This window comes from Asparagus officinalis, chromosome 1, assembly GCF_001876935.1.
Source record: "Asparagus officinalis chromosome 1, Aspof.V1, whole genome shotgun sequence".
In the NCBI taxonomy this organism is placed as follows: domain Eukaryota; kingdom Viridiplantae; phylum Streptophyta; class Magnoliopsida; order Asparagales; family Asparagaceae; genus Asparagus; species Asparagus officinalis.
Genome location: NC_033794.1, coordinates 112,908,460 through 112,936,384, shown reverse-complemented (window position 1 = coordinate 112,936,384; position 27,925 = coordinate 112,908,460). Strand labels below are relative to the sequence as shown.

General features: G+C 38.9%; 1 protein-coding gene across 6 annotated transcripts; it reads right to left on the bottom strand.

The window, feature by feature from the left end:
* Positions 2,465-27,918, bottom strand: LOC109829023 (zinc finger CCHC domain-containing protein 8-like). Of its 6 annotated transcripts, XM_020396067.1 has the most exons (11): positions 27,799-27,918; positions 13,049-13,142; positions 12,449-12,829; positions 12,129-12,210; positions 11,858-11,933; positions 11,071-11,154; positions 7,991-8,124; positions 4,919-5,162; positions 4,056-4,119; positions 3,193-3,480; positions 2,465-3,114 (listed from the first exon to the last, which is right to left on the bottom strand). In XM_020396067.1, exons 3-11 carry the CDS (start codon positions 12,771-12,773, stop codon positions 2,903-2,905), a joined length of 1,509 nt encoding a protein of 502 aa, XP_020251656.1. In that variant the 5' UTR covers positions 12,774-12,829; positions 13,049-13,142; positions 27,799-27,918; the 3' UTR covers positions 2,465-2,902. The 6 variants fall into 6 exon arrangements, with proteins under 6 accessions (XP_020251656.1, XP_020251655.1, XP_020251651.1 ...); XM_020396066.1 differs by having other exon boundaries at positions 2,465-3,480; positions 12,129-12,201; XM_020396062.1 differs by having other exon boundaries at positions 2,465-3,480; positions 27,799-27,917.

The window sequence follows — 27,925 nt, the reverse complement described above, 5'->3', positions numbered from 1 at the left end:
TCTCTTTAAAACTACGAGTTCGGGAAAAACTTTTCATGATCAGTATTATCTTTTACTATTTTAAATATTTCATTTTAAATCCTAATATATCTTAATCATAATTATATCTTAACCTAATCTAATGTGAACTACCTACGGCTAAACAATTTAAAAAAATTACATTAATAAAATACAAAAAAAAAACAGTTCTTCGGTATTAGTTTATTAAGGTAAAGAACTAGCATGTTATAATATATGAAGTATTATAAAATAACCCAAAAAGTTTTAGAAATTGCACAAAATGTCCTCAAAAGTTTAGATATATAAGCGAGCAAAACCATCAAAGTAGAACCGATAAACAAATTTTAGTAAGGAAATAAATAAAAGATACTTAATCATGGTATTTAACTTACGGTAAACGCCCGAGAACTTTCTACGATTTGTATTAAATCCCCACTAATTTACGAAATCACACTAAACCCCCAATAACTTCTACAAAAAACACCCACTATCTTTTAGGTAAATTATACTAAACACCCAGCAGCTCTCAAAATACCTTTTTGTGCTGTTTTTTTGTCCAAATTTATGGGCGTTCTCTGCAAAATACAGAAACTTATTGTGGGTTTTCTGCAATTTCAAAAAGCTATATCGGGCTGACTGCGATTCTGAAAAGTTATCGGGGGTTTACTACAAAATGCTGAAAGGTGTACTTTTATAAATTATTTAACACGAAAGCTAGCTATCACCAAGTCCCATGTGAGCCACAATATTAGACCTGACCGAAAACCTACTCTCCTCGCAACAGCTTCTCTGCGTCACCTAAGAAAATGCCGGAGAGTTCGCCTTGAGTATCTCCAACATCTACCGAAGCCCTTATATTATGACACCGCCGCTATATACGAACCCCTAGCTTATAGCTAGAATCCCAAAACAAACCCATATGGCTCCTTTCCCTCCTCTGCCATCGAAAACCTCAAAACAACCTCCGTTTTCTCTAGCTATCACCATAGCCTTCTTCTTCTTTCTCCTCCTTCATTGTCCATGCCATGGACATAGACTTAGGAAGCCGCCGAGCTACCCGAGGCCTCTGCAGGCGGGCTTCGTCGTTAGGGGCCGTGCATTTGATTTTCTTCCTCGGGGAATCCCAATTCCTCCGTCAGGGCCTTCCAAGAGACACGATTCGATAGTTGATTCAACCAACCTTGAGGAAACAAGATCTCCTTGAGGAGTTATCGACCTTTTTTTTTGTTTTTTTTTGTTTTTTGTAAGTATAAGTTATTCATGAGTTGAGCTGGGCTACTATTGACACCAAATCAGATGGGTTGGCCTGGTTTTCCTCTGTTACTTCTTAACAGTACTTTTCTCGCCCGATAAAATGAGAGGTCAGGAGTTCAAAACATGACAGTCTTAATTTGTTGTAAAAAAATATATATATATATAATACTATTTTTGTTATAGTCACGCAAGAAGAAAATGACTACATTTTAATGTTGTTTTGTTGTGCATGTATGGTTATGATTAATTGTTTGATGAGGATTGAGGAAGAAGTTTGAAGTGGTTAGGGTGCTCATTTTATATGTCGTAATGTTATTTGGTAAGAGTAACAAAATACCTGCTCCACTGTACATCATTGACTCCGCAATGGATGATGATGAAGGATTTGCTCAACTAGATTTTGACATGGCTACATAATATGCACCAACTCCAGGGACAAGCTGTTCTCTGTGGATCAGGAAACAGCGATATTTCATTTTTTTTACGGTGTCCGCACTGGGTTTAGGGAAATGCAAAACAAATTGGATTCGTATGTCACTAGTCAACGCAGATGGGATCTCATACTACCGTTTTTCCAAAAAAAAAATCGGTATGATTATTTGTTTATTTATTTTTGCCAACGTTAGTAAAACTTATCCTGCCATGGATTAGCTCATATCCTGACTTGAGACTCAGTAGTAAGAGAATAAACAATTTAAGAACTCATTTGCTATTTGCACTTTAGTCCGTTTGAATGACAACCAAGACAAAGAAAACAGACTCAGCATCATTATGGCTACCAACTCACAAGACTTCATGAATCCAAATATGAACTGTTCAAGAGCTCATGAATCCAAATATGAACCATCCATCTCCACTATATACTGTCCATACACCGAAAAAAAGTGTGAAGATGTTAGAACTCACAAGAGCGCTCGTACAATAACACACTCACCCATTTGGACGGCAACCAAAAACAAACAGACGCAACATCATCATTGTTCGCACCTGTTAACTCACCACTTCAAGAATACAAACTAGAAATGTTACAAGAACTCATGTACAAGATTAAACTTACTCATTTGGATGACAACCAAGCAAGGGGGAAAAAAGAAAGTAGAACCATCATTATTGTACCTATAAACTCACGAGAGTTACAGAATACTAACTTGAGCTGCTCCAAAACAACAATGTGTGAAACTGAGAAGTTTTTAATACTTACAAGAACTCATGTTCAATATTGCTCTCAGGAATTCACGACTACTAACTAGAACTGCTCCATCTTCCTTCACAAATGAGAAATGTTATTGTACATAGTAAAAATGTGTGAAGGTGTTAAAGCTTACAAGAAGTCATGTACAATATTGCATCCACCAACTTAATTGGATGACAACCAAGAAACTGAACAGAATCAACAACATTGTGAGGAGAACTGCTATTCCAAAATGTTACATGACACGGTAAAAAAGTAAGATGTTAAAGCTTACAACAACTCATGTACAATATCATGCACCCACTCAATTGGATGACAACCAAGAAACTGGACAGAATCAACAACATCATTGTAACTATCAACTCACAAAACTACATGAATACTAAGTAGAACTTTTCCATCTTCAAATAAGCAACGACAGAATACAGGGGAAAAGATCATGTCAAAACTTACAACTCAGTTCCTGTGATTTCGCCTCTGGTCGTGGTGAGATTGCCGTTCTCGCCTCTCTCCCTGTGACTGTGAAGGGGTCCCACCATGAGGCCACCGATCAAGGCTTGCCGATGGACTGTGACCTGGTGGTGGTGGTGGAAATCTATTATCGTACCCAGATGAGTGATTCTGCCAACCTCGATCAGAAAGTGATCTACCAAACGCGGGACTCCTCCCTGCATTCGAAGAATTGCTATGCTCATATGCACCATACCTTGGCGAATAACTGTGTGCAGGAAAACCTGAACCCATACTTTGACCGTCATCCCTGTAGCGATCGTGGTGGTAATTTCCTCGGAATTGGTCAGAGTACTGTCCTCTCTGTGGTCGGTTTCTGAATGAGTTTGAGGGCTGGGCCCAGCGGCGTTGGTCAGCATTCTCAGGGATGGGTCCATTGATTCCAGGGAATTCGACGGTCATCTTTGTCCTCTCTGGTGGTTGTACTGGATCACCTTTTTCGGGGATTTCTCCATCCTCGTACTCCACTTTGGTGTCATCGGCAAATATTTCGATTCCAGAAGGTTGATCATCATCTTCAACATCTGAAAACAAATTGCTAAGTTAAAGACTTGGATGTAAATTCCAGGCATCTTAATTTCCATTTTTTATACGACTATATATTTTAGATAATAATGTCCCTTTAGTTCAGGTTTATCTGTTTGCTAGCCTGTGCTAACATCTTAGATGTCAAACATCAAAAAACATTTTAAGAATGAACAGCGACGACATGAAAAACGAAAGTTCTTCGTGTTCCACTAAGCTGTGAATGTAATAGTATCTGTCGAGCTTTGGAGATGGTCGATAGACAGACACGGTAATAAAGCTAGTAAACTAAATTTACAAACTTGAATAATTAAAATATAACTACATTAAATGATTATATTATCTCCACAGGGTACCTTTTGTTGCCAAATCAACCCATAATTACAATATGTTTCTTCTTGTCTTAGACAAAGCAAAGTAACAAAGTACAATTAAATAAACATGTCAAAGTTCGCTAACCACTAGTAATGCAGAAAGGAGTTTTAAAAGTATATATAGAAGTTAAAAATACAAAAGAATGATATCTACAAAAATCAATTGCAACTATAATATATCGATATCGAGCTTGGCATACCTAGATAACCTGGCGGGTATCCCAATTCACGCATCCGATTGAGCCAAGGAGGTGGATCAAATTCCTGTAAGGAAATATTTACAACATTAAGTGTAGACCCTGGATAATCTCCAGCTTACAATTGTGACTCTGGTTTAAAAGTTGAGATTTTGAATCTCAAGATTCAGAATCCATAGAACTGTCTCCCATCCACAACGGTGAGTGGAATTAAATTATGTGACTAAGACTTCACCATGACTTCAGAAGTATAACAGTATAATAGAAACAACTAGACTGTTTTTTCAATTTTGGAAGGTAATAGTTCTAAAAGTATTCCAACCCCATATAGACAGGTAGAAATGCTATTATAGTATTATTATTTCCTTTACCTGCAGGGAAAAGACAAGTCATTTATAGAAACTGATATCAATATAAAATTTCCAACAATACAATACTGCAGGGAGTATTTCTGAGAAGTTATTATCTAAAAAAAACTACAAAAAGAAAATTACTCTACACAACTCATGGGTGCAGAAAGAGTAAGGCAGTCAGTCTGATGCACATACTGTCTCCAAAAAAAATCAGGCGATATGTTGGAAATGTCAGCCGAAATATCAGCTTAAAGACTAGTCGAGAGAGCTTTACATGTCAGGCAATATATTGGGATTTCCAAATTATCTTCCAAGCTACTAGCCGTTCTAATTATATTGTTTCCTAAACTCTTGAATTGGGCCCTAGCTAACTACCTAAATTCTGTTAATTATTTGATAGATCGAGATCCATACATCTAATAGAATGAATAAGAGAAATTTCTGTGTAATCTCTAACAAACAATGCCATTGTAGACAAACAAATATCTAAAATGAAACGAAAAAGTTTATTACCCCAATACCCAAGGAGTCTCTAGTTTCAGGCCCAAGGACTCCAGGTCTCAGATCATCATATTTTCCTTGAGATTTCTGATAATATCGAACTTGAACCCGAGATCCCGTTGTAAAATTCCGTTTTGCACTGTGCTGCTTGCGAGCAATGCTAATTGCAGAACTATCTCGGGGCTTGGGGCACTCCTTGAGTGAATGACCATAGGAGCTACAATTGAAACAGCGTGAAGCTTCTAGGGTTTCTATCCTGCAATTCAGTAAAGCCAAAAAGAAAAAGGTGAATAATTGTCATTCATATAAAACATACAGACACTGAAGGGAAAAGTATAACTGCCTTGTAAAATTCATGATGCGCATACTCTACAAGAAACTATGGCAGCATTGAGAACTGAACAAGAGAGGAAATCAAAGTAGCAAGAATTGACAGGAACCACAAGGTAAGGAAAAAATTAATTTTTTGATAATGATGTAATCATCCGTAATTCAGGCACTAGTTTAAGGTCAGGAAACATTTATTGACAAAAACGAGTCAGAGAACATCATTGAGAAGACCATACTCTGCCCAAAAGGAAGAAAGACATGTGATAGAAATACAGAAATCCACAGGAATTTGCAATAGCTTTATATCACTTTTGTAAATTCCGGTAACCATATTATTAAGTTCTTGTATCAACTATAAGTTGTCAACTTTATATAATCTCCATCGAGGAACTCTACCAACAGACAAACAAGCATTTTGAAATCCTTCATTGTGACTTCAAAACAAGTCAATTTAGGTCTTCACCATTTTTTTCTAACAAGCACAAACCAAGGTTTTTCCTTATACATGCCCATTTAGCACTTTACTTTACATATTCATACCTTCTTGATTTGTTCTTAAAAAACCCTATAGATAAAAGTAACATTCACCCAAATGCATGACAGAATATTTTCCATATTCATATTATTTTATCTTAGCCGAACCTCATTATGGCCAACATTATAAGCCATACAACATTTCTGGTCTTAAGGTTATTCATCAAACTGCACAAGTATCTAATCCGAAAAAGTTAATGATTACAAATACAACGAATATAATGCCAGTCAGGGAGAATGATGGACCAGCAAAATACAAACAGTATATCTCTTATCCATTAAAATTTATCTAATTTTTTAAGGCAAGGATAATCTAGGAATTATTTACCTCTTTAATTAATTGCAACTATAATTGCATCAAGGGAATATTTTATTTGATGGGTTAACAGTCCCAACACTTGCATCCTGGTTTGACTTCTAGAGCCACATAGCAAGTGAATCATGCAATAGTCTTTTGTTAAACTAAGAGTCACATTGATGTCAGAAATAAGATATGAAGTGTTGGGTTTTCAATATGTGACTACAAGTTGTTCCCAATAAAATTTCCGTAAGGCCGAAGTAGAGATTTTAATCACTTCAAAGAAGGAACTTGAGGAAGTTGGCAAATAATGTGATCTGTAATAAGGGAACAACAAACGGAGAAGGAAGAGATAAGAGGGCCCTATGGAGAATGTGGTCAGAAATCCATAATAGAGTCAACAACAAACGGAGAAGGAAGAGATAAGAGGGCCCTATGGAGAATGTGGTCAGAAATCCATAATAGAGTCCGACCACAACGACCGAATTTATTATCTTCATGCATAAGGATAATAGATTACCTAGTAGAAAAGATTTCAAAATCATCACACTCTGTCTGTAACTCACTAGAGGCTCGGGAAACAAAGAGAAGATGGATACGAACGAGATATCAGCAACAAGGAGAAGGAAAAGGATTGAATAGAGGAACTCCCGAGCATTTCTTGATCTCAGATGTGCCCATAAAGGCGGGGCTAGTGAATGGAGTGAAGTCGTAACAAGGTAGCGTCTGGATCACCTCCTTTTCAGGGAGAGCTAATGCTTATGCTTGTTGGGTATTTTGGTTTGACACTGCTTCATTCAGGGAGAGCTAATGCTTATGCTTGTTGGGTATTTTGGTTTGACACTGCTTCACACCCAAAAAGAAGTGAGCTACATCTGAGCTAAGCTTGGATATTGAAGTCTTCTTTCGTTTCTCGACGGTGAAGTAAGACCAAGCTCATGAGCTTATTATCCTAGGTCGGAACAAGTTGATAGGATCGCACTTTTTACGTCCCCATGTCGCCACACGGGAGGGACATGGGGCGCAAAAAGGAAAGAGAGGGATGGGGTTTCTCTCGCTTTTGGCATAGCCGCAACCAACATAATGGGAGAAATCTCTCTCTGACATATGCAAAGGGAAGGACTTGCATATATCCCTATAAAAAGATTGTTTAAAACCCTCACAAGAGACAAACCAAAGCAAGTATACTTACATTATTCATTGTTAGGCAAAGAGCAGAAGGTGCCTAAAGATTGCAGGTTTGCTGCATATTCTCTCCATCTTATTTCTTTTTTGAACTTTTAAATCCAACGTACCTTTTCTTCATGCGTATCATCCCTGGTATATGTTCTTCCACATTATGTACCATGGTAGAGACACATACTCTTGAGTTGACACAATGATCAGTACATGAACACCCCACATTCCAACACTGTTAACCCCCTCTCAGACCATCACCACCCAAAACAACCATCAACCTCCCAGCAATGTCACATGCACACACATACATACATGAATACCCAGCAAAAACCCACCTACCTAGATTTCTGTACTACAGAACTGTAAAAAATTCACACTTCTACCAAGTTCTGTACAGTAAATGCTACCCCATAATAACCCAGAATCTACGTGAAGGGCCCTAGCAAAGTGTGAAATGTTGCAACTCACTATTTAACTAAAATATCAAGTGTTAAAAAACCCTTTTGCCAATGTAATATCATTATATAGTGTGTCTGCAGATAGAAGATGTGCTCAAAGAATGGTCAAAACGATCAAATATATGAGAAGCATAATAACTTGGATAGATCATGCATTGTTCAAAAAAGAAAGATAATAACACGAGGATATCAATTAGTACATGACAGGCAAGTTCTTGTTTTTCTCACTAAACTGTCTACAAAGATTTGATGTATCTTTGTTAATTCTGGAAAGAAGGCAAATACCTTTCAAAGCCACCTACACCACCAAGCGAAGTTGTAACCGATGTGTACCCACGATCATAAAGAGGAATGGAGTCATGATCCAGCTGTATGTTCTTAGTATCTTCATTTCTTGCTTGATTGTCTACCCAAAAAGACTTCAAGCAAATAAAGAAGATTCACATCTATAAGTTCACAAGAAACATCGTGAAGCAATAAAGATAAGCCAATTTACAATAAACATACAAAAGAACTATGTAAAAAGTTCAGTAATTACAAAATTCCAACATTTCATCTGAGTAATCCCTGAAATTAGAGTTTCAGACATCTAGGACATTGATACTTAAAATGTAAGGTCAAATTCTACCAACTTGTCTGATAGATAGTTATGAATGATAGCATTACAAATTAGACTATGAACCAAAGTTTCAGGCAAGCAGTATATGAGTTGTGGTTTTAACAAGTCCTTGTAAGACAATGTGATACCAAGATAGCGTCAACCCGGAACCTCAAGAGTTGTGTGTAGGGGTGCAAACGGTTTGGATACGGCTCAGATATGATACTTATTACTTACCATCTCCATATCCATTTATCAATCGCGGATATGGATACAGATACAAATACACATGCAAACACAAAACGGATTTGAGAAAATTACGCGGATATGGATACAGATACAAATACACATGCAAACACAAAACGGATTTGAGAAAACCAGGATAATATTGAAAAAAAAACTATAGTTCATATGATGCAAGGGAGTTCATTAATATGTTTCTTATATCTAAGAAGCTAAAATTAGATCTCCTGATCATCAAATTAACCTCAAATCCATTAATCTAAGGACTAAAACAATTGCTACCGTATGAACAATATATATACCGATCTTTTGGATCAGGATATTTCACTACATAGTACATATTTGTATCCATAATCATCTTCTATCAGGTGCAGATATTTAGTAACCATACTCATATTCTAATGCATACGGATATATCCACAGACACAGATATTTTTTTGCAACCCTAGGTGTCTGAAATATGCGAGTATCTGAACCTGCATTCTAGAAGAAAAATAATGGCCTATAAACATTCTCAAATTATATACAGATCATATTTAATGCAAAGCAAGAGATGGTGAAACATGGCTCACATATCAACTAAATCGGTGTGTCGGGAAGCAATGCCTTTTGCAACTTCATCTTGAAAAAACTTTCACAGGGGAACTGCGCCAAGTCTAGATGCCACTTTCCCCTTAACTCAGCAACGCATATTTAATACATAAAACAATAAAGGTGGAATATGCATAGTAGGTCAACTAGATCGGTATACCATGTAAAATAACCTCCACAATTTTCAGCTCAAAGAAACATTCAACAGCGGAAAGGCACTAACTCTCCCCTCTTAACCAACCCAATTTTTTCAGGCAGACACTCAAATCACGTGCTGAAACCCCTAAGTTCTCCTTCCACTTTCTATCTCTAAGCTTGATTCATGTGGATCTTCCCTCCCACTCATTTGCAAGAAGGCTGAAAAAACATACGTTATAATTGGTTTCCAGACATTTTCTCCTCTTATATCAAGCACAAAAGAGTTAGAGGTGGTGAGGGTGCTTAGTCCTGAGTGATGAGGAAGATGGCCATGGTCATTAAAGCAGGGGCAATGGTGCTTTCATAAGATTTGGTACGGTGCTAAGGGCTGAAGGAGTATGTTACGCCAGGATTCTAACTACTTTTGGCATCTGTTTTAGAAGTAACTTGGCATTATTGTTTACCAACTGAGATTGTCTGCTTTGAAAGAACATAATGTTATTGCTTTGCAGCAGCATGATGCATGGGTGAGGAAGCTCAAAATTAATTGTATGGCGTTTAGCCACAATAAATGATGCCAACAAACTACAATAGAATGGGCATTCAAAGTGGAAGCATAAGTAGTCACAACATGCAGCCTGCTCTTTTAGTTTGACTTATGTTCCTTTTCTTACATCATTTTCATTGCTTTGAATTATTTTGTTCAGTTTCCATTTCAGAAGTTAGAGGACCTGTTGAGATGTTATCTGGCAACTTGACTGCATCAGACAGGAAGGTTTCAAGATGACATTCAAAGTTCATGATTTTCCATACATAGACATGCAAGACATGGAAATCACCTTGTAACAAAGTAGGAGATAGAGGATACAGAGAGCCAAAAAATTTCCCCGATTGAAAATAACCTACCATATCCTAGATAGATACATACCATATAAGCACGGACACACACAAACACGAGAATAATGAGTTTCACCTGCCATCTCAATAAAATACTTGTGTAGTATTTTCTAAGTACTTGAAGAATCTAAGCGGGAAAAGGGTAAGACTAAACAAAACATGCAAAAGCTTTTGTGTGTGTGTGTGCGCGCATTCATGAGGGTAAAAGTAGACCAGTTTTTTCATAGATTAAAAAGAATTTAAAAGTTTGGTCGAGAATTTGCTCATAGAGGTTTACATGTGCTTTTCCTACTTTATAAACCAAATAAGTTTCTTTGGCATATGAACTGCTAGTCATATGAGCTATCGGCTCCTATGAAGCTACACATCAAAAGGTTTACAAGATGAAGGAATGTGAAATTCCAAGTTCGTTTACCCGTAATCATCACTTTAAAGAGTAATCTTAACCATATGAAAAAAGATCAGAACCCTTCCATTTTCATCCCTCAAATCTCTATAAGATATTCTTCTTTTGAATCTTTTAAGTTTTCTCGGTGCACTGATATAAAATTGCATTGAAGTGAAAAAGAGAAAGATGAATTATATGAAACTAAAGAAAACATTTTTGCTTTCTAGAAGGGGATAAAAGGCAACAAAATATGGCACAAAAGAAAGATGACAAAACAAAAGCTAAGAATGATTGACCCTTTCAATAGCCACATTCTTCTACATTTATTATACATTTAAACCTAAAGTATAAAATATATGCCTGAAAAAGCACAATTTCCTCAGATTATATGCTAGCAAGCCGTGTGCCTCAGGATGCCACTCCACAATTATACAGTCAAATACAAATTAGCCATAGTTGCAGACTATAGCATTCTTTTACCGCAATAAAATACTATACTTAGGTACATACCACAGCAGTAGTCTTCTTTGAGCCCACATTAAGTGCAGGAAAATATATTTCTTCGCCACATTCTAAGGCCTCCTCTGAGTTTACCTGTAGAGATTCATGATAGGATGATATTTAAAGTATTTACTAGTAAAGAAACCATGGAACCAATTCAAATCTTTAAGACTGATACAACAAGAGGAGTTAATGAATACAATATGCTCACATTATCAAATTCAACTGAAAAGAAGTGATAGCGAGGACCTGGTAAATATTAAAGTTGTATTTTTCGCGATAACAACTAAACAAAGGTGATGCATACAAAACCTTCACAATATTCAAAATAAAGACATTGGTGATTCTTTTAATATCAGAGAAATTTGTAGATAATATGGGTTACAAAAAACTGATATGATATGGTTCTTTAGAACATAATCAGCATAATGCGACTAATTAGCGGCGACCGGATGCCTTCAATCACTTTACAAAATAAAAAAAGTTAGTTGGACTCCTGTAGAGAACTCCACTCCCTATGGTCACATGAGTTACTTAAATTTTTGCAGTTATCAGGGAAATTTCTCTTTGTCCTTTCCAGACTTACGAAAGTTCCAAATGATTCAATAAACAGAACCTCATATGCTCATAAGATATATCAAATTGACTTGAAGCACAAAATTCTAGGGAAAACAAGTAAGGAATAACCAATAATTGCAATGATTGAACTGAATAAAAATACTTCTATTAGATGAAAGTAAAAAGGACAACATGAAGTCTGGCATTTGAGGAAATAAGTCTTGAAAATGAACTTTACAGAGGAAGAAGACTTGGCTAGAGCATGCCACTCCGACCACTGCTGCATAAGTTCCATAAGCTTTTTCTTGCTTTCTCTGAGAAAAATAAACAGAGGTCAGGATTTTATGTACTACAAATTGCAGCTTAAAGAATAAGCACATAATGAGTGGAGGACAAGATGCATCCGCACAAGAAGAGATATGTCCTCATATTCAACCATCGCATGTAAGCAAGTAATAAAGTAAAGGATATACATTTTTAAGAAGGGAAGATACTGCTTTCAGCCCAACCTTGAAAGGGAGTTATAAACTACACGAACACATGGCTGATTATCCTCATATGTCACTCGAGCTCTCTTAACTCCTGTTATAGCTAGTGTTCAAAATTATGGAAAAACTATAAAGAATTTTCACGAAAAGAAACACAGCGTCTGAACATCAGAATAAACAAGCTGAGTAACACTGTTCTCCTGCAAAAAATAGCTCTTTATATTACATCTAATGCCCATGACTTGGCTCTAAACTGTATATGCGCCAGATTGATGTTTCACATAATTGAAAACTAATATTAAAATCATAAGACAGAGAAAACATCACAGATAACAGGATACGGCTATCATCTATTAGAACCTTGCTAACAGTGACATTAGTTGTGGTAGGTGGACAAACATTATCAGAAGACTTTTCAGGCTTAACTTCGTTTGGCATCTCCGTGGATAACTTGAGACTCTCTGTAATGACGGTTTGTTCCTGTTCTGGGTCACTTTCAAGATCCATATCCTGTATGTGTTCACCCTCTTCTGTTTCATCATTCTCCCTAAATGTCTCTAAATTGTCGCCATCCGGGGATCCTGTCAGATTAGTACTGGTTCTACATTCAGCTTCCCTTGGAACTGAATTAGACTCATGAAAGCCACTCTCTTCATCTATTCCCATTGTTAGCTGGACAGCATTTCTCGATGCACAAATCCACCTTTTAGGAGAATATCAGACTGCAGAAGGATACAAATGTGGCAAATAGTTATAAAGATTGTGTTAATAAGTGCTGGAAGAAGAAATTAAAGAAGCAATCTTCACCTAATAAATTACTAGTATGTACTTCCGACAACATTATGTAAACTCCTTCCAGGAGTTTACAACCTCATGTCCAAAGATGCTTGTAGTCTTATAAGATAAAAGCCTTGGACAACAAAGACAAAAATGGGTTATACCTTTCAATTAGTACGTGTCCATCTCTGTGACTCTGTTACTTATTTACTGGGTACCTGATATATAATCCTCCAAAGCAGCATTTTGCATACATCCCTACATATTAACCTTAAATAATTAAAGTTAAAACTTAGGATTGTTGAAAGTTTTAATTGTTGACCATTACCTATGCTAGACTTTAAAAAAAGTATAAAAACCAATAGCAAATCATATTAAAAATACAAAAGCAGTACTCAAGTTTATTTTGTAAATGCAACAGTAGAAAATTTGGAATTTAGAGAGACTTCCTTTTGCATGTATTCACATGCCCAATATGCACTCTTAGCAATAATCTCTTCGAAACAGACATATTTATTAGCATATAATAATAATAACAATATAAATTTCTTCAAACATGCCCAAAAATCACGGAGGTTCTATTGCATGTATACACATGCCCAATACCCACTCTTAGCAAAAATCACTTTGAAAGGATATAGTTTATCAAGTTGATAATAAGAGAGTAGACAGAAGACATGAAGTATTCCTACACAAAACTAATCTTTTTCAAATAATCAAAAAGTAGCAAGAACAATAGGAATTAGCAATTTCAGTAGTCCATGATTTGTCTGTTCTGACAAGAATGCAATTATGGTGTGAGGAGAAGCATTCTGAGGTCAGCTTAATCATTTGTATTTAATTATTTATTATTTTTCTCTACACTTCTCATTGAATTTTTTTTCAGGTTCTCCAAGATTTAGTTACCACAACCATCAAAACACTAATAACTACTTCACAGTAACACTAATAGCAATAGCAATTACAAATCGAAATATTGCCTTAAAATAAGCAACTTCAGTTTGTAGGGTCGAAAAGTTGAATTTTGATTGATTTCTTGTTTTAAAAAATGGGTTCGATCACTTGGTACGAATGCCTTACAATCACTCACTCTCTATCTTGATTAGAGAGAAAGAAAAGATTAATTTGACTTCTCTTTTGTTTAAAAGTAGGTTCTTGGTGACGAAAGGATGCTTCTCTCGATACTCAAGCCGAGATGACTTCCCGTTAACGATACTGATGGTGGCTTAGATCACGAGAATGCAGACACTAATCTCTCTTCACGCGATCGTCAAAACTCCTCCAAAAGCTATCTTCTTCATAGCCGCTCATGCCTATTTTTAGAGTTTCAGCACGTATCCGACGTGCTAAAATTGTGGGTAGAGGGCGTAACTGCCTCCTTCAATTCAGCCCACATTGGTTAATGGGACGTAATGTACTCTTGAAATTTAGCCTACGTGGCTGACTGGGTCTTCGGAGCCGTTACAGCTAGATCTCCCGCGGACGACGAGCCTCACTGCATGACAAGGTTCATCAGATCAGACGAGCCTCAATACGCAGCGAGGTTTGTCTGGCAATGCAGGCTTTGCCGTATAGCGAGCTTCTTCTGACGAACTTTGTCTTTACTGACTTCGTCTGACGAACTTCGTCTTCACTGATGAGCTTCGTCTTCATTGACGCGCTTCAAATCTTGTTTCCAACGACAAGCTTTGTTGTTTTAGACAAGGTTCATCATTGTAATGACCATTGTCATGCTTGTTATGAGCTTCAACGTTCCAAAGCCAAATGATTAGCCGATGATCTATGAAGATCCATAAGAGTGGAGGAGAGATAGGCTTTTTGACTAGCCTCTCAATCCCCTTCCTCCCCCTCCTTTCATGTTGATCATGTCTATTTATAAGCATAGGACCATTAAGGAGTGAGTTAATGGGATTTAACTCCCTTTCTAATTAGGGAGTTAGTGGTCATTAACTCCCATTTAAATGGGTGAGTTAGTGATCATTAACTCTCCCTAAATGTAACCTCTGAAAATTGTGACAGAGAAGGTTCGACCATGCACGAGATTCGTCGATAATGGCAACGGCGAACTTCATCTTCAATAACAAACTTCGTTTCTGGACGAACTTCGTCTTCAATGATGAACTTTGTTTCTAGATGAACTCCATCTTTAATGACGAACTTCGTTTCTGATGAACTTCGTCTTCAATGACGAACTTCGTTTCTGATGAACTTCGTCTTCAACGACGAACTTTGTTTCTGGCGAACTTCGTCTTCAACGACGAACTTCGTTTCTGGCGAACTTCGTCTTCAATGACGAACTTCGTTTCTGATGAACTTCGTCTTCAATGACGAACTTCGTCTCTTCGTCTTCAATGACGAACTTCGTCTCTAGGTGAACTTCGTCTTCAATGACGAAGTTCGTCTTCTGAGGGGTGAGGTGTTGTTTGTCCTATTTAACTGAGACAAACTTCATGAATTGAGGCCGAGGTTCGTCATTGTGACGACCCTCGTCGTGCTTATAGTGAGGTTCGACCCTCCTTCGTTTCTTGGCATTTTTTTAGTGTCTACAAGACCCCCTTCAAAGTTTTCAGGCCCAATTGAGTTGCATGGGTCTGAAATACCTTGAATTCTCTTGGTTGTGGCGAGCTTGATTTGCACAACGAGCTTGGCCTCTTGGCGAGCTCAGCCTCTTAGCGAGCTTCGATGCTTCGGGGTGAACATCGTGGTTCCAGACGAAGTTTGTCATTTCTAGGCGAACCTCAATACTTCGACATGAAGTCCGGCTATTCGTTGAGTCTCATCATTCTGTGTGGGCTTCGTCAGACCCATGTGTGATTGACAATCAAGACTTAGGATTTTTAGCAAACTCTCAGCTATCAACGGACTTGATGTGTCTTTACCAACTGCCGTTTGAGTTGGACTAGCCATGCTTTTACCCTTAGCATGTTTTTACCCTTAACATGATAAGTTATCGAGGAGTTTCTCTTAGGCTTAATGCTAAAATTTCTCCTCTATCCTTAGTCATTCAAGACGTTGGATTAAGTGTTCGAGCATGATTACAATAGTTAAGTTGTAATCAAGTTTGGTTGTGTCATTCAGTGTAACAGCTCAACCTGAAAAGTTAAAAGCGAGGCTCATCGCATGGTAGACCTGCTATTTTAAGAAGTGGTCATTAGCAGGGATGACGGTGTGAAAGCAATCAAGTCGTTCAGTAACACGAAAGTATAACGACTGTGATTAGAATAGAGGCACATTGCATGGTAGGTCACTATCTTCGACCGTTCTATGGAGATAGAACATTCAGAATGGATCAGATTGTGAATCATTATATGGTAGATCACTATCTTGATCGAGTGACAAGTAGGTGTTCATCGCATAATAGAACACTACTTGACGAAGTATAATTTAGTGGACTCGTCATCCTATTGAAGATGATTTGTGGGAGATTTTGGAAGAAAATTGAATATCAGAGGTAATCATTAACATGATAGTTTTGTTATGAACCCGTCATCCTGTTGAAGATGATTGATTGGAGATTTTGAAGGGAACCAAATCGTTCAGTGACATAGGAGTATAATGACTATGATTAAAATAGAGGTTGGAATAGTGACACATCACATAGTAGGCCACTATTAACGATCGTTCTAGGAGATAAAACTTGCGGAAAGAATCAGGTAGCAAATCATCGCATGGTAGATCACTATCCTGATTGAGTGACAAGTAGATGTTCATCGCTTAGTAGAACACTACTTGACGAGGAAAATCAAGTCTTTCAGTGATATAGGAGTATAACGACTGTGATTGAAATAGTGACACATCGCATGGTACGCCACTATCTTCGATCGTTCTATAGAGATAAAACTTTCGGAAAAGACCAGATAGTGAATTATCACATGGTAGATCACTATCTTGATCGAGTGATAAGTATGTGTTTATCGCATGATAGAACACTACTTGGCGAGGGATTTCAAGTCGTTCAGTGATATGGAAGTATAATGATTGTGAATGGAATAGAGGCACATCACATGGTAGGCCTCTACATGACAATGTATAAAGAGTTAACTATCAGAGATAATTATTAACGTGTTATGAGTCTGTCATTCTATTGGAGAGGATTAGTGAGGGAATTTGAAGGAAGTGACTATCAGAGTTAATCATTAACATGATAGTTTTGTGGTCTCGTCGTCCTATTGGAGAGGATTGACAATGGAATTTGGAGGAAATGACTATCAGAGGTAATCATTAACATGATAGTTATGTGGATCCGTCATCCTATTGGAGAGGATTAGTGGGAGAATTTAGAGGGAGATGATTATCAGAGGTAATCATTAACTTGATAGTATTTTGTGGTCCCGCCATCGTATTAAAAATGATTAACGAGAAAATTTAGAGGAAGTGACTATCAAAGGTAATCATTAACTTGATAGTATTTTGTGATCTCGCCATCCTATTGAAAAGGATTGGTGGGTGAATTTGAAGGGAATGACTATCAAAGGTAATCATTAACGTGATAGTATTTTGGTAAGAGGCCAGATGCTCATGTCTGACTTCGGACTCACCTTGGAGTTGATTTATGACGAGCTTCGGGTCGTCATGGCTCCGTCAGAGAGAAAGATTGAGGTAGTACATGGTTTTGCAAAGAAACCGAAACTACACCTACACTAGCAATAATCAAGATTGAAGGGTAAAGACTCCATCATCCAATAAAATTTGGATCTTATCCTTCACGATGTAGCATTTAGAAGTGGGATGATGAACCATCCTGTGATACGTACAGTAGTTGTGATCATCCGTTCTCGACATCTTCTCGGATCGCATTGATTCTGGGAGCTTAATCTTCTTTACCTTAATCAAGGACTTGATGATTGGTACGATCTGCTCATCGTTGAAGTCGTACTTCTGCTGAAAACGGCTATCCGAAAATTTACCCTTCTGCTTCGAAAAAAATTTAAGGGAGGAAGTGGTTTCCACTGCAAAAGTCTCCTTCCCTTTTGATTGTTTCTGAGGGGTGAAGTCGCTCTGGTTACCCCCTCTTCGAGATTCACACGGCTCCTCAGTATCTAGTGTTTTGAGCATGTTTTCAACCTGTTCACCTTGACGAACAAGCTTTTTCCAAGTTCGGTTCTTCACCGCTCCAATCTTAGATAAAATATGGATCGAGAAATTGTTGCGACACATCTCGATCAACGTACTTTCAGAGACTTAATTACAGCAATGTAGCGATCGATTTCTAAATCTCTTGACAAAGTTGCTGACATACTCTTTTTTCTTTTGCTTTTCAGCTAGTAGGGTGACTATAAATACTTCTGTGTCATCGTCGAATAATCTGGCCATAAAAAGTCTTTCCATGTCAGCCCAAGATTTGATGGAACCTGATTTCAGCTTGCAAAACCTTTGAAAAGCGACTCCTTTGAGAGTGTTTATGAACAGTAGAGTCATAATAGGATCATTCCCCACTATGTGTCCAGTTTACGTCTGGAAGTAGTATATGTGTTGGGTAAGAGACCCCTTGCCATCGAATTGTAGTAGGTTGAGTGACTTGAACTTTGGAGGATAAGGGACGACGTCCCATTCAGAAGGGTACGGTCTAACCACCCACAGTTCTCTGAAGTTTCTATGAAGCTTCAAAGCATCAAGCTGCTTCTGAAACTCGTCCAATTTCTGATCTCGGTCATTCTTATGCGGTTGGACTCAGCTTTGGATGATTCAAAGTGAATATCAAAAATCTTTTCTTCCTCATCTTCTTTATTATCGTCATCTTGATTTCGACGGCAAGATTCCCGAGCACTGGGTGAAGGTCGTCGGTGCCTTGATCCTGAGGATTTGGCTGTAGCTTTCTTCTTCTTCTTCTTGAGGAGTTTGTCCACTATGTCCTCCAAGCGTCTGAAGGTTTCTTGTTGTTGGAGGAGAGCAACTTGTTGTTCTTCCATCATTCTTGTCATTTCTTCTTCATTCTCGGCCATGTGAGCGTTCACTTTCTCACTTTGATCGGTGATAGATGGCTGAGAATTTACAATGGCAGAGTTTTCAACCTCTTCATTGACATCATAGGATATACCCGCTAGTTTTCGGTAATCCAACAGGATCCTTGCTCCAGTACGGGTACGGGTGTGTTGGTAAACATCATGTCTTTCAATGAGTACTTCTCGTAATCCTGGGGAAAACTCGAGATCGGATGACTCAGAAGAATCGTCTAGGGTTTTACCCTCGCTTTTACCAACCATATTGATCGTCGCTTCGACGTGGCGATTTTTGGACGCTTGCTTTTTAGGACGAAAGCATCTTTTTCTGGATGAAGGAATCGTCGAAGGCTCTGACAGTCGTTCAAAGACTATAGACTTGTGTGCTGATTCCCCACATGGGCATTGGGAGAGGACTGTAGAGATAACTTTTCACAGCAGCAATAAGACTGCATCTGACTCATGTTGAGCTTGCGATTGAGAAAATCTAGGAAATCAATATTAGGGTTACCCCCAATCGAATTTGGTAACTTAGCTTTACTCGAACGAGACCCTCTAAATGATAGGAGTTGAGCTGGAGTAGCTGAACGAACTTCGTCATTCACATGTTTGTGATGAGGTTCGTTGTAATGACCATGAATTTTTGATACTAGTTAAAATAATTTTTCTAGTATTTTAAAATATTCAATTATTATTTTTAAAAGAGTATTTGTATTTTCTCGATTTTCTAGAATTTTTTACGATTTAAAAATATAATTTTATATTTATTTAAATAATTTTAATAATTATAAATTAACTTAATGCAGTGAAAACTTTTGAATTAAAATTTGTTATGTTATTGTTATTATAAGTATTGTATTGTAAATATTTTTCCTGATTATTCCATTTTTCCTTAATTAGTTTCTTAATTATATCTTAATTATAACCCTAACCCTAACCATAACCCTATATAAATACCCTCCCCCCTGCTCTCACGTAGGCTCCAGCAGGCCGCCCTCTTCTCTTCTCTCTCTTTTCTCACATGTCACCCGACCCCCTCTCTCTTCTCTCGGTCGCGCCCCTCCCTGACGCCTGGCCAACTCGCTGCAGCCCCGTCGACTCCACCACAACCGCGCTCTCCTCTACCGCGCAGTCTGCGCTCCGCCGGCAAACGCCCAGCCGCAGTCCCTTCTCCACTTGCCAGCGCACTCGCCTCCACCGTCCGTGGGCAAACCCCCATGCTGCAGTCGCCCATCTCGCCCACTCTCCCACTTGCCTAGCGCCGCTCGCCTCCAGCCTCGCTACAAACCTCCAGTCGGCAGTCGCCCTTCGCCTCCTCCGCCCAGCCACATTCATAGCCACCTCAACCTCCAGCAGCTCTCCCTCCACTGCCTCCTACGCGAGATCTGCCCCGATCAAGCCCCACCTCTCCGACCACCACAGCCGCCTACGTCGCCGTCGCCCCTCCGACCAGCGACATCACCTCCGTCGTAGCCTCGCGCGACAGCGTCGATTCGTTCGACAATATTCCCGAGGCAAGATCCCGTTTTCCTAACTGTTATTCACTACAATTTTTGATCAGTTATGAATTAATTAAGTATATGCATAGATTAGACTGTGTTTCGTTTATATTGTTGTATATTTATATCGTGATTCTGCGTGGGATTATTTGATGAATGATATTAAATAATAATAATAATTTCAAATATGGGAAAGGTTACTGTGCATATAGAAAAGAAATAATCAAAAAGAATATTTTAAAAGATTATTTTTAGAATAATTATGGTGAGAGATAATTTGAAAGGAATTCATTTTGCAAAAGATTATTTATTTTTTGAATTAATTTGGTTTATGGTCGTGTGATTGATGGTTGTTGACCGTGATATTTTATGTGCAAATCATCCGCTGATTCCATGATTCTTATTTTAGTTACGTGACATATCATATTTTAGCTACATTTTTTGTTCCATGTTATGTTTGAGAACCATTCGCAGTTCATGACTTAGTGACCTTGTGCGTTATGAACAAGACTTAGTGACATACGTGGGTGTGTTAACCAACTTAAGGAGTGAACCAGTGTAGACCTAGAAACACAAGAGATGTTGGGGTGGGAATGTCTTAGTTCGCATGATCGGATGTGGTTGTTGATTATCTTCCAGGCTCGCACCAGTGAATCGTTTCGCACTGGGGTTAGTCTGTTAGGCCCGTGAATCGTTTCGCAAGTGGTCAGTGATCATTTCGTCACACGAGTTTGCTTGAGTTCGGATTAGGCTGAAATCGGATTGCGTGTAGTCCTCTTACCGAATCGTTTCGCGATATTGGATGCGTGTAGAGGATCGTGAACAGTCAGTTATCCGGAAATGCAAACATTGACTCATGAGGATTGTGAATCAAAGCTGCATAAGCAGGTGACTCATTTCTTCAGAAGTGCAGAGAGTTAGCAACGGTTGGTCTTCGGCCGGAATTTGTTGTTCATGAGGACGGATCCTTACGATTTGGGAATCGTATCTGCGTACCAGAAGGAGATGTTCGAGAGGAGATATTACGGGAAGCTCACAGCTCACCATACTCTATTCACCCTGGAGGCACGAAGATGTTCAAGGACCTGAAGCTGAACTTTTGGTGGCGTGGTATGAAGATAGATGCGGCTCGTAGTGTAGCTAAACGCCTTGTATGTCAGCAGGTAAAGACAGAGCATCAGCGCATCGCATGTCTTTTGTAGCCGTTGCCTATTCCGGAATGAAAGTGGAAACATGTCACCATGGACTTCGTTACTGGCTTACCTCGGAACACTAGACAGAATGATGCTATTTGGGTGATCGTAGATCGATTAACCAAATCAGCTCACTTTATTCCTTTCCGAGTGGGACAGCCGACGGAACATCTTGCTCAGAGATACATGGAGGTAAAATATTTATCTCTATATATTTCAAATGAGTTCCCTTCCTAAGAGTGTTAGTAAATCTCTAGTATTGCAGGAGATCGTGCGATTGCACGGAGTTCCAGTGTGCATCGTCTCGGATCGCGATACCCGATTTACTTCAGAGTTCTTGAAGAGTTTGCAAGCGAGTCTTGGGATCAGTCTCAGTTTCAGCACAGCTTATCATCCTCAGACCGCTGGGCAGTCGGAGAGGACCATTCAGATTTTAAAGGATATGTTTAGAGCTTATATGCTTGACTTTCACGGGTCGTGGGAAGATCACTTGCATTTGATGAAGTTTGCATACAATAATAACTTCCCGGCTAGCATTGGGATGACCCCTATTACGACGTTGTATGAGAGAAAGTGCCGCTCTCCTTTGACTTGGGACGATGTTGGTGAGCGAGAGATTTTTAGGACGGAGTTTATTGACAAGTCAGTTGATGCTGTCAGGATCATTCGGGAACGACTTCGCATAGCACAGGACAAATTCAAGCATTGGGCGGATGTGAAGCGCTGGCACTTGGAGTTTCAGTCAGGAGATCATGTGTTCCAGAAGATTTCCCCCAACCGAGGCACCATTCGCTTTAGAATGTGTGGGAAGTTGAGTCTGTGATATGTGAGACCTTTCGACGTATTAGAAAGAGTTGGAGAAGTGACGTACCGACTTACATTACCACCCGTCTTGGTTGGAATGCATAACGTATTTCACGTTTCTCAGTTGTAAAAGTACGTCGGAGATCCGAGTCATGTCGTAGTCTCGTAGATTTCTCAGAGATTGAGGTGCGACCTGATTTGACACACGAGAAGCAACATGTAGCGATTTTGGACCGAAGAGAAAAAAAACCCTCCGGAACAAGACCATTCCGCTTGTTCGTTGGAGAGTCGACTTAGGAAACTGAGTCTGAGATGCGACAGCGATACCCTCATCTATTTTCTGAATTTTAGTTGTCATGTCTTGTATCTTATTTTGTATCGTTCTTGTATAACTTTCCCTTATTTATGGATATGCAGTATATTTTGAATTTTCTTTATAATGAGTTGAATTGAGTCTCTCGTTTTATATTTTGTCCTTGTTTTCTTGTGCATCATTCTTATTTTAATTTCGAGGGCGAAATTTATTTTAAAGGAGGTAGAATATAATGATCATGAATTTTCGATACTAGTTAAAATAATTTTTTTGGTATTTTCAAATATTCAATTATTATTTTTAAAAGAGTATTAGTATTTTCTCGATTTTCTAAAATTTTCTACGATTTAAAAATCTAATTTTATATTTATTTAAATGATTTTGATAATTATAAATTAACTTGATGCAGTGAAAACCTCTGAATTAAAATTTGTTATGTTATTGTTATTGTTGTTATAAGTATTGTATTAATTATAAATATTATTATTCCATTTTTCCTTAATTATTATCTATATACCCTAAGATTCAATTGCCGACCAGATCGGACCAGTGGTTCATCAGACGATGATCTTTCACTCCCGACCTATTTACCATATCATATAGGATTACCTGTATTAATGAGATTCTTGGGCTTCGTAAGTTCATACAACCCGACTGACGCAGGTTTATTTAGGTACGTCATAGGAGAACGGACTGCCCCAAAGGCGGGCTTCACGAGAGTACACGCCTGCGCGCGACGCACACGAACTCGGTCGTCTACGAGGGGCAGCCCCATGCGAGCCGAATAGACAGAGGCCGCCACTTCTCGGAGGACTCGCGGGTCTCTACGCATCCGGTTTCAGATACGACATCTGCTGACGATGAGTCGAGCTCTCAGCCTCGCTGCAAACCCCCAGCCGCAAGTCCCCTCTCCCACTCGCCAGCGTCGCTCGGCGGCCTTGCCAGCCTCGCTGCAAACCTCCAGCCGCAATCCCCTCCCCTCCTCCGCCCAGCCACATTCACAGCCAGCTCTCCCTCCACCGTCGCCTCCTACACGAGATCCGCCCCGATCAAGCCCCACCTCTCCGACCACCACAGCCGCCTACGCCGTCGTCACCCCTCCGACCAACAACATCACCTCCGTCGTAGGATCATGAACAGTCAGTTACCCGAAAATGCGAACATTGATCTATTTGAGATGTGGACTAGTGAGATATTTAGGATGGCTAGTACTCGACCTTGTTATTGATATAATGTTGGCTCCTTATGATTATTATAATCTAGTGGTCGATTGCATTTTGATTTGTTAGATTTCCCGTTGTACGTTTCTATTGTTATTTCTGTTGTTGCATCGGTTATTTTATTGGTCATTCGACTGTTTCTAATTTTCCTTGTGGGGTCTTGCTGTGTGTCATGCACGCTGACGTACACATGTTTTCTCTGGTGTACGTCAGATTTAAAGGACGGACATGTTCAGTATGGAGATGCATTGGAGCCGGGGTATGCCAAGCCGGAGTGTTTCAAATGGAGTAGAAGAACAAACTGAAGCTTAGCTATTTCTTTTCTGCAGTTGCCGATGGACACTAGATTACTTATGTAGTACTTTCTCTTTTAGTCTTTTGAGGGATTTAGTTATTTTTACAGTACTTCCTTTTTATTCCTGTTGGACTATGTATTTTTATATTTTTAGTTGGATTGTTTTGTAATAAGGACATGGTTGACCCAACTTTGTGTCTCGGATGATATTCTATTTGTGATATGACTCTTTTCTATTCTGAATTATTTATTATATTCTTGCTAATTGTGACCGGGGACCTATGACTTTGCATTCTATTGCTTGACGTTTAGCGTATTAAATTGAGAAGAAATGATCTTTTATTTATTCTCCTCAATCTAACACGTCGCGGGCTTGTTCACGTTCCAATTCCCCGGTATTTTGGGAAGCGGGGCGTGACATTCGTTGGTAGAACGAGCTTGGCATACTCGCTTTCTCGATTGGCTCTTAGCTCGAGGTTCGTCCTTCTGATAAACCTGAACATGGCTTTCTCGAATTGACTGAACCTCGTCTTGAGAACGAGGTTCGTTTTCTAGGCTTGCTTAGGTGCGGAGATGAGGCTCGTCATCTTGACGTTCCTCAGCCACTCGACCCTCGACAGACTTTATTAGCCCTAGGTTGATTAGCTTTTGGCCGATAATTGAAACCGTCCAACGAGACCAAGGCTCGAGCCTTACGACGAGCTTGATTCTGACGTTGGCGTTGTTGCGCGCGTCTCGAAAGTGGACCCGAGGTAGATCCTGCCTCAGTCGAAGCTGGGCGAGGTTCAACAACAGAAGCCAATGTTTGGCTAGGTTGTTCATTATCAGTCGAAGTTTGGCTAGGTTGTTTGACAACCCATCTTTTAGCCTGAAGGCTGGTTTTCGCGGCCTTATCTTTCAGAGGCAAAGTTTTCTCCTCTAGGTTCACTCGAATCGAGTTATCAGAAGCCACGTGGGCTGAAGTCTCGTAAGAAACTCGACGGCACTTACGTGCCTTCGTAGGACTAGAAGCACCAAAGGGGATGAACTCCTCATACTTGGTCTGGTCAAACTCGATGACCAGAGTCTTAACTTCAATTCCCACCGCAATCTTGTCTGACTGCGCCATCACCAGTTCGTCGAAAATAATGGCTTCTCCCACTATCGCCATCTTCTATAGGGTCGAAAAGTTAAAGTTTGATTGATTTTTTGTTTTAAAAAATGAGTTCGATCACTTAGCACGAATCCCTTACAATCACTCACTCACTATCTCGATTACAGAGGAAGAAAAGATTAATTTGACTTCTCTTTTGTTTAAAAGTGGTTTCTTGGTGACGAAATGATGCTTCTCTCGATGCTCAAGCCGATATTGCTTCTCGTTGACAATCATAATAAGATCATAAAAGTTTCTGATGGTGGCTTAGATCACGAGAATGCAGACACTAATCTCTCTTCACGCGATCGCCAAAACTCCTCCAAAAGCTATCTTCTTCATAGTCGTTCATGGCTATTTTTAGAGTTTTAGCACGTAACCGACGTGCTAAAATTGTGGGTAAATGACGTAATTGCCTCCTCCAATTTAGCCCACATTAGTTAATGAGACGTAACGTACTCCTGAAGTTTAGCCCACATAGCTGACTAAGTCTTCAAAGTCGTTACAGCTGGATCTCCCATGTACGACGAGCCTCGCTGCATGAAAAGGTTCATCATATCAGACGAGCCTCAATACGTAACGAGGTTCGTCTGGCAAGGCAGACTTTGCAGTATAGCGAGCTTCTTCTGACGAACTTTGTCTTTACTGACTTCGTCCGACGAGATTCGTCTTCATTGACGCGCTTCAAATCTTGTTTCCAACGACAAGCTTTGTTATTTGAGACAAGGTTCGTCATTGTAATCACTCTCGTCATGCTTGTTATGAACTTCAACGCTCCAAGGCTAAATGATTAGCCGATGATCTATGAAGATCCATGAGTGGAGGAGAGATAAGCTTTTTGACTAGCCTCTCAATCCCCTCACCCCTCCTTTCATGTTGATCATGCTTATTTATAGGCTTAGGACCACTATGGAGTGAATTAATGGGCTTTAACTCCCTTTCTAATGAGGGAGCTAGTGGTCATTAACTCCCATTTAAATGAGTGAGTTAGTGATCATTAACTCTCATTTAAATGTGTAAGTTAGTGGTCATTAACTCTTCTTAAATGGGTGAGTTAGTGGTCATTAACTCTCTTTAAATGTAGCCACTAAAAATTGTGACAGACGAGGTTCGGGTATGCATGAGGTTCGTCAATAATGGCAACGGCGAACTTCATCTTTAATGACGAACTTTGTTTTCAATGACGACCTTCGTTTCTAGATGAACTCCATCTTCAATGACGAACTTCGTTTCTGATGAACTTCGTCTTCAATAACGAACTTCGTTTATGATGAACTTCGTCTTCAATGACGAACTTCGTTTCTGACGAACTTCGTTTTTAATGACGAACTTTGTTTCTAGCGAACTTTGTCTTCAATGACGAACTTCATCTCTGGGTGAACTTCGTTTTCAATGATGAAGTTCGTCTTCTGAGGGGTGAGGTGTTGTTTGTCCTAGTTAACTGAGACAAACTTCATGAATTGAGGCTGAGGTTCGTCGTTATGACGACCCTCGTCGTGCTTGTAGTGAGGTTCGACCCTCCTTCGTTTCTTAGCATTTTTCAATGCCTACACAGTTGTCCATGATTCACTGGTTCTAAGAAAGCAATCAAAACACTAATAAACCATTCTGAGGTCAGCTTAATCTTTCGTTTTTTTCGTGCTTAATTATTTATTTTTCAATTTTAAACATTTGACTAATTTCCCCCTCATTTCTTGAAGGTTTTAGTTACCACAACCACACTATCACTAGTAACTGCTTCACAGTACCAATAATAACAATAGTAACTACAAATTGAACTAATGGCCTTTGAACAAGGGGTAACACCTACAGAACATAAACTATGATTAAAAATATTAGAAAGAAAAATAAAACATCTATCATACAAACTTTGCACCAGCGGAAAGAAATCCTAAAATTTTAATGATATTACTTAAACAAAAAAAGAGAAGACAAAGAAAAAGAAATTAGTTCATACTTCATACATAAAATTATACCTGGGTTAGCATTAGATCTGTTTGAACTAAATCAAGTAAAAAAAAAAAGAAGCAAAATCCTGACCAACAACAATCATTCTGTGCCCTAGACTCCAGAGTCGCAACTTCTTGAAAAATTTTGATTCGAAACCTAGTTCTAGAAAAGGCGCCTAAACGAAATTTGAGATTACTTTCAGAAAACACTAATTTGAGCATAGTAAAGGAAAATTTCGTACCTGAAAAAAAAAGGAAAAAAAAATTCGAGAAGCTCGAGCTGAAAATATTGGAGGGAAAAAATGGTAAAATATGAAGAAAATAAAAAGAAATAGAAACTAATTCAGATTAATACCTAGCTTGGTGTTCAGATCTGCAGTGAACTAAATCAAATGAACGGAGAAGCGAAAATCTTATTCAGTTACAGTCATTTTGAGCCCTAGACTGAGAAAACTGCAATTTCTTGAAAAACTCGGTTCGAATTCTAGTTCTTGAAAAAACGACTGAAATCAGTCTGAAATTACTGCTAGAAACCAATAATTTGAGCATTGGAAAATGGAGACTTCATACCTTGAAAAAGGAGCGAAATTTTTTCGAGAAGCTCTCGAGCTGGAAATTTTCGGAAGTCAGAAAAAAAATGTAAATGTTCTGGATTCTGATCGGATCCGCAGAGACTCTGTATTGGTTTGCTTTTCGG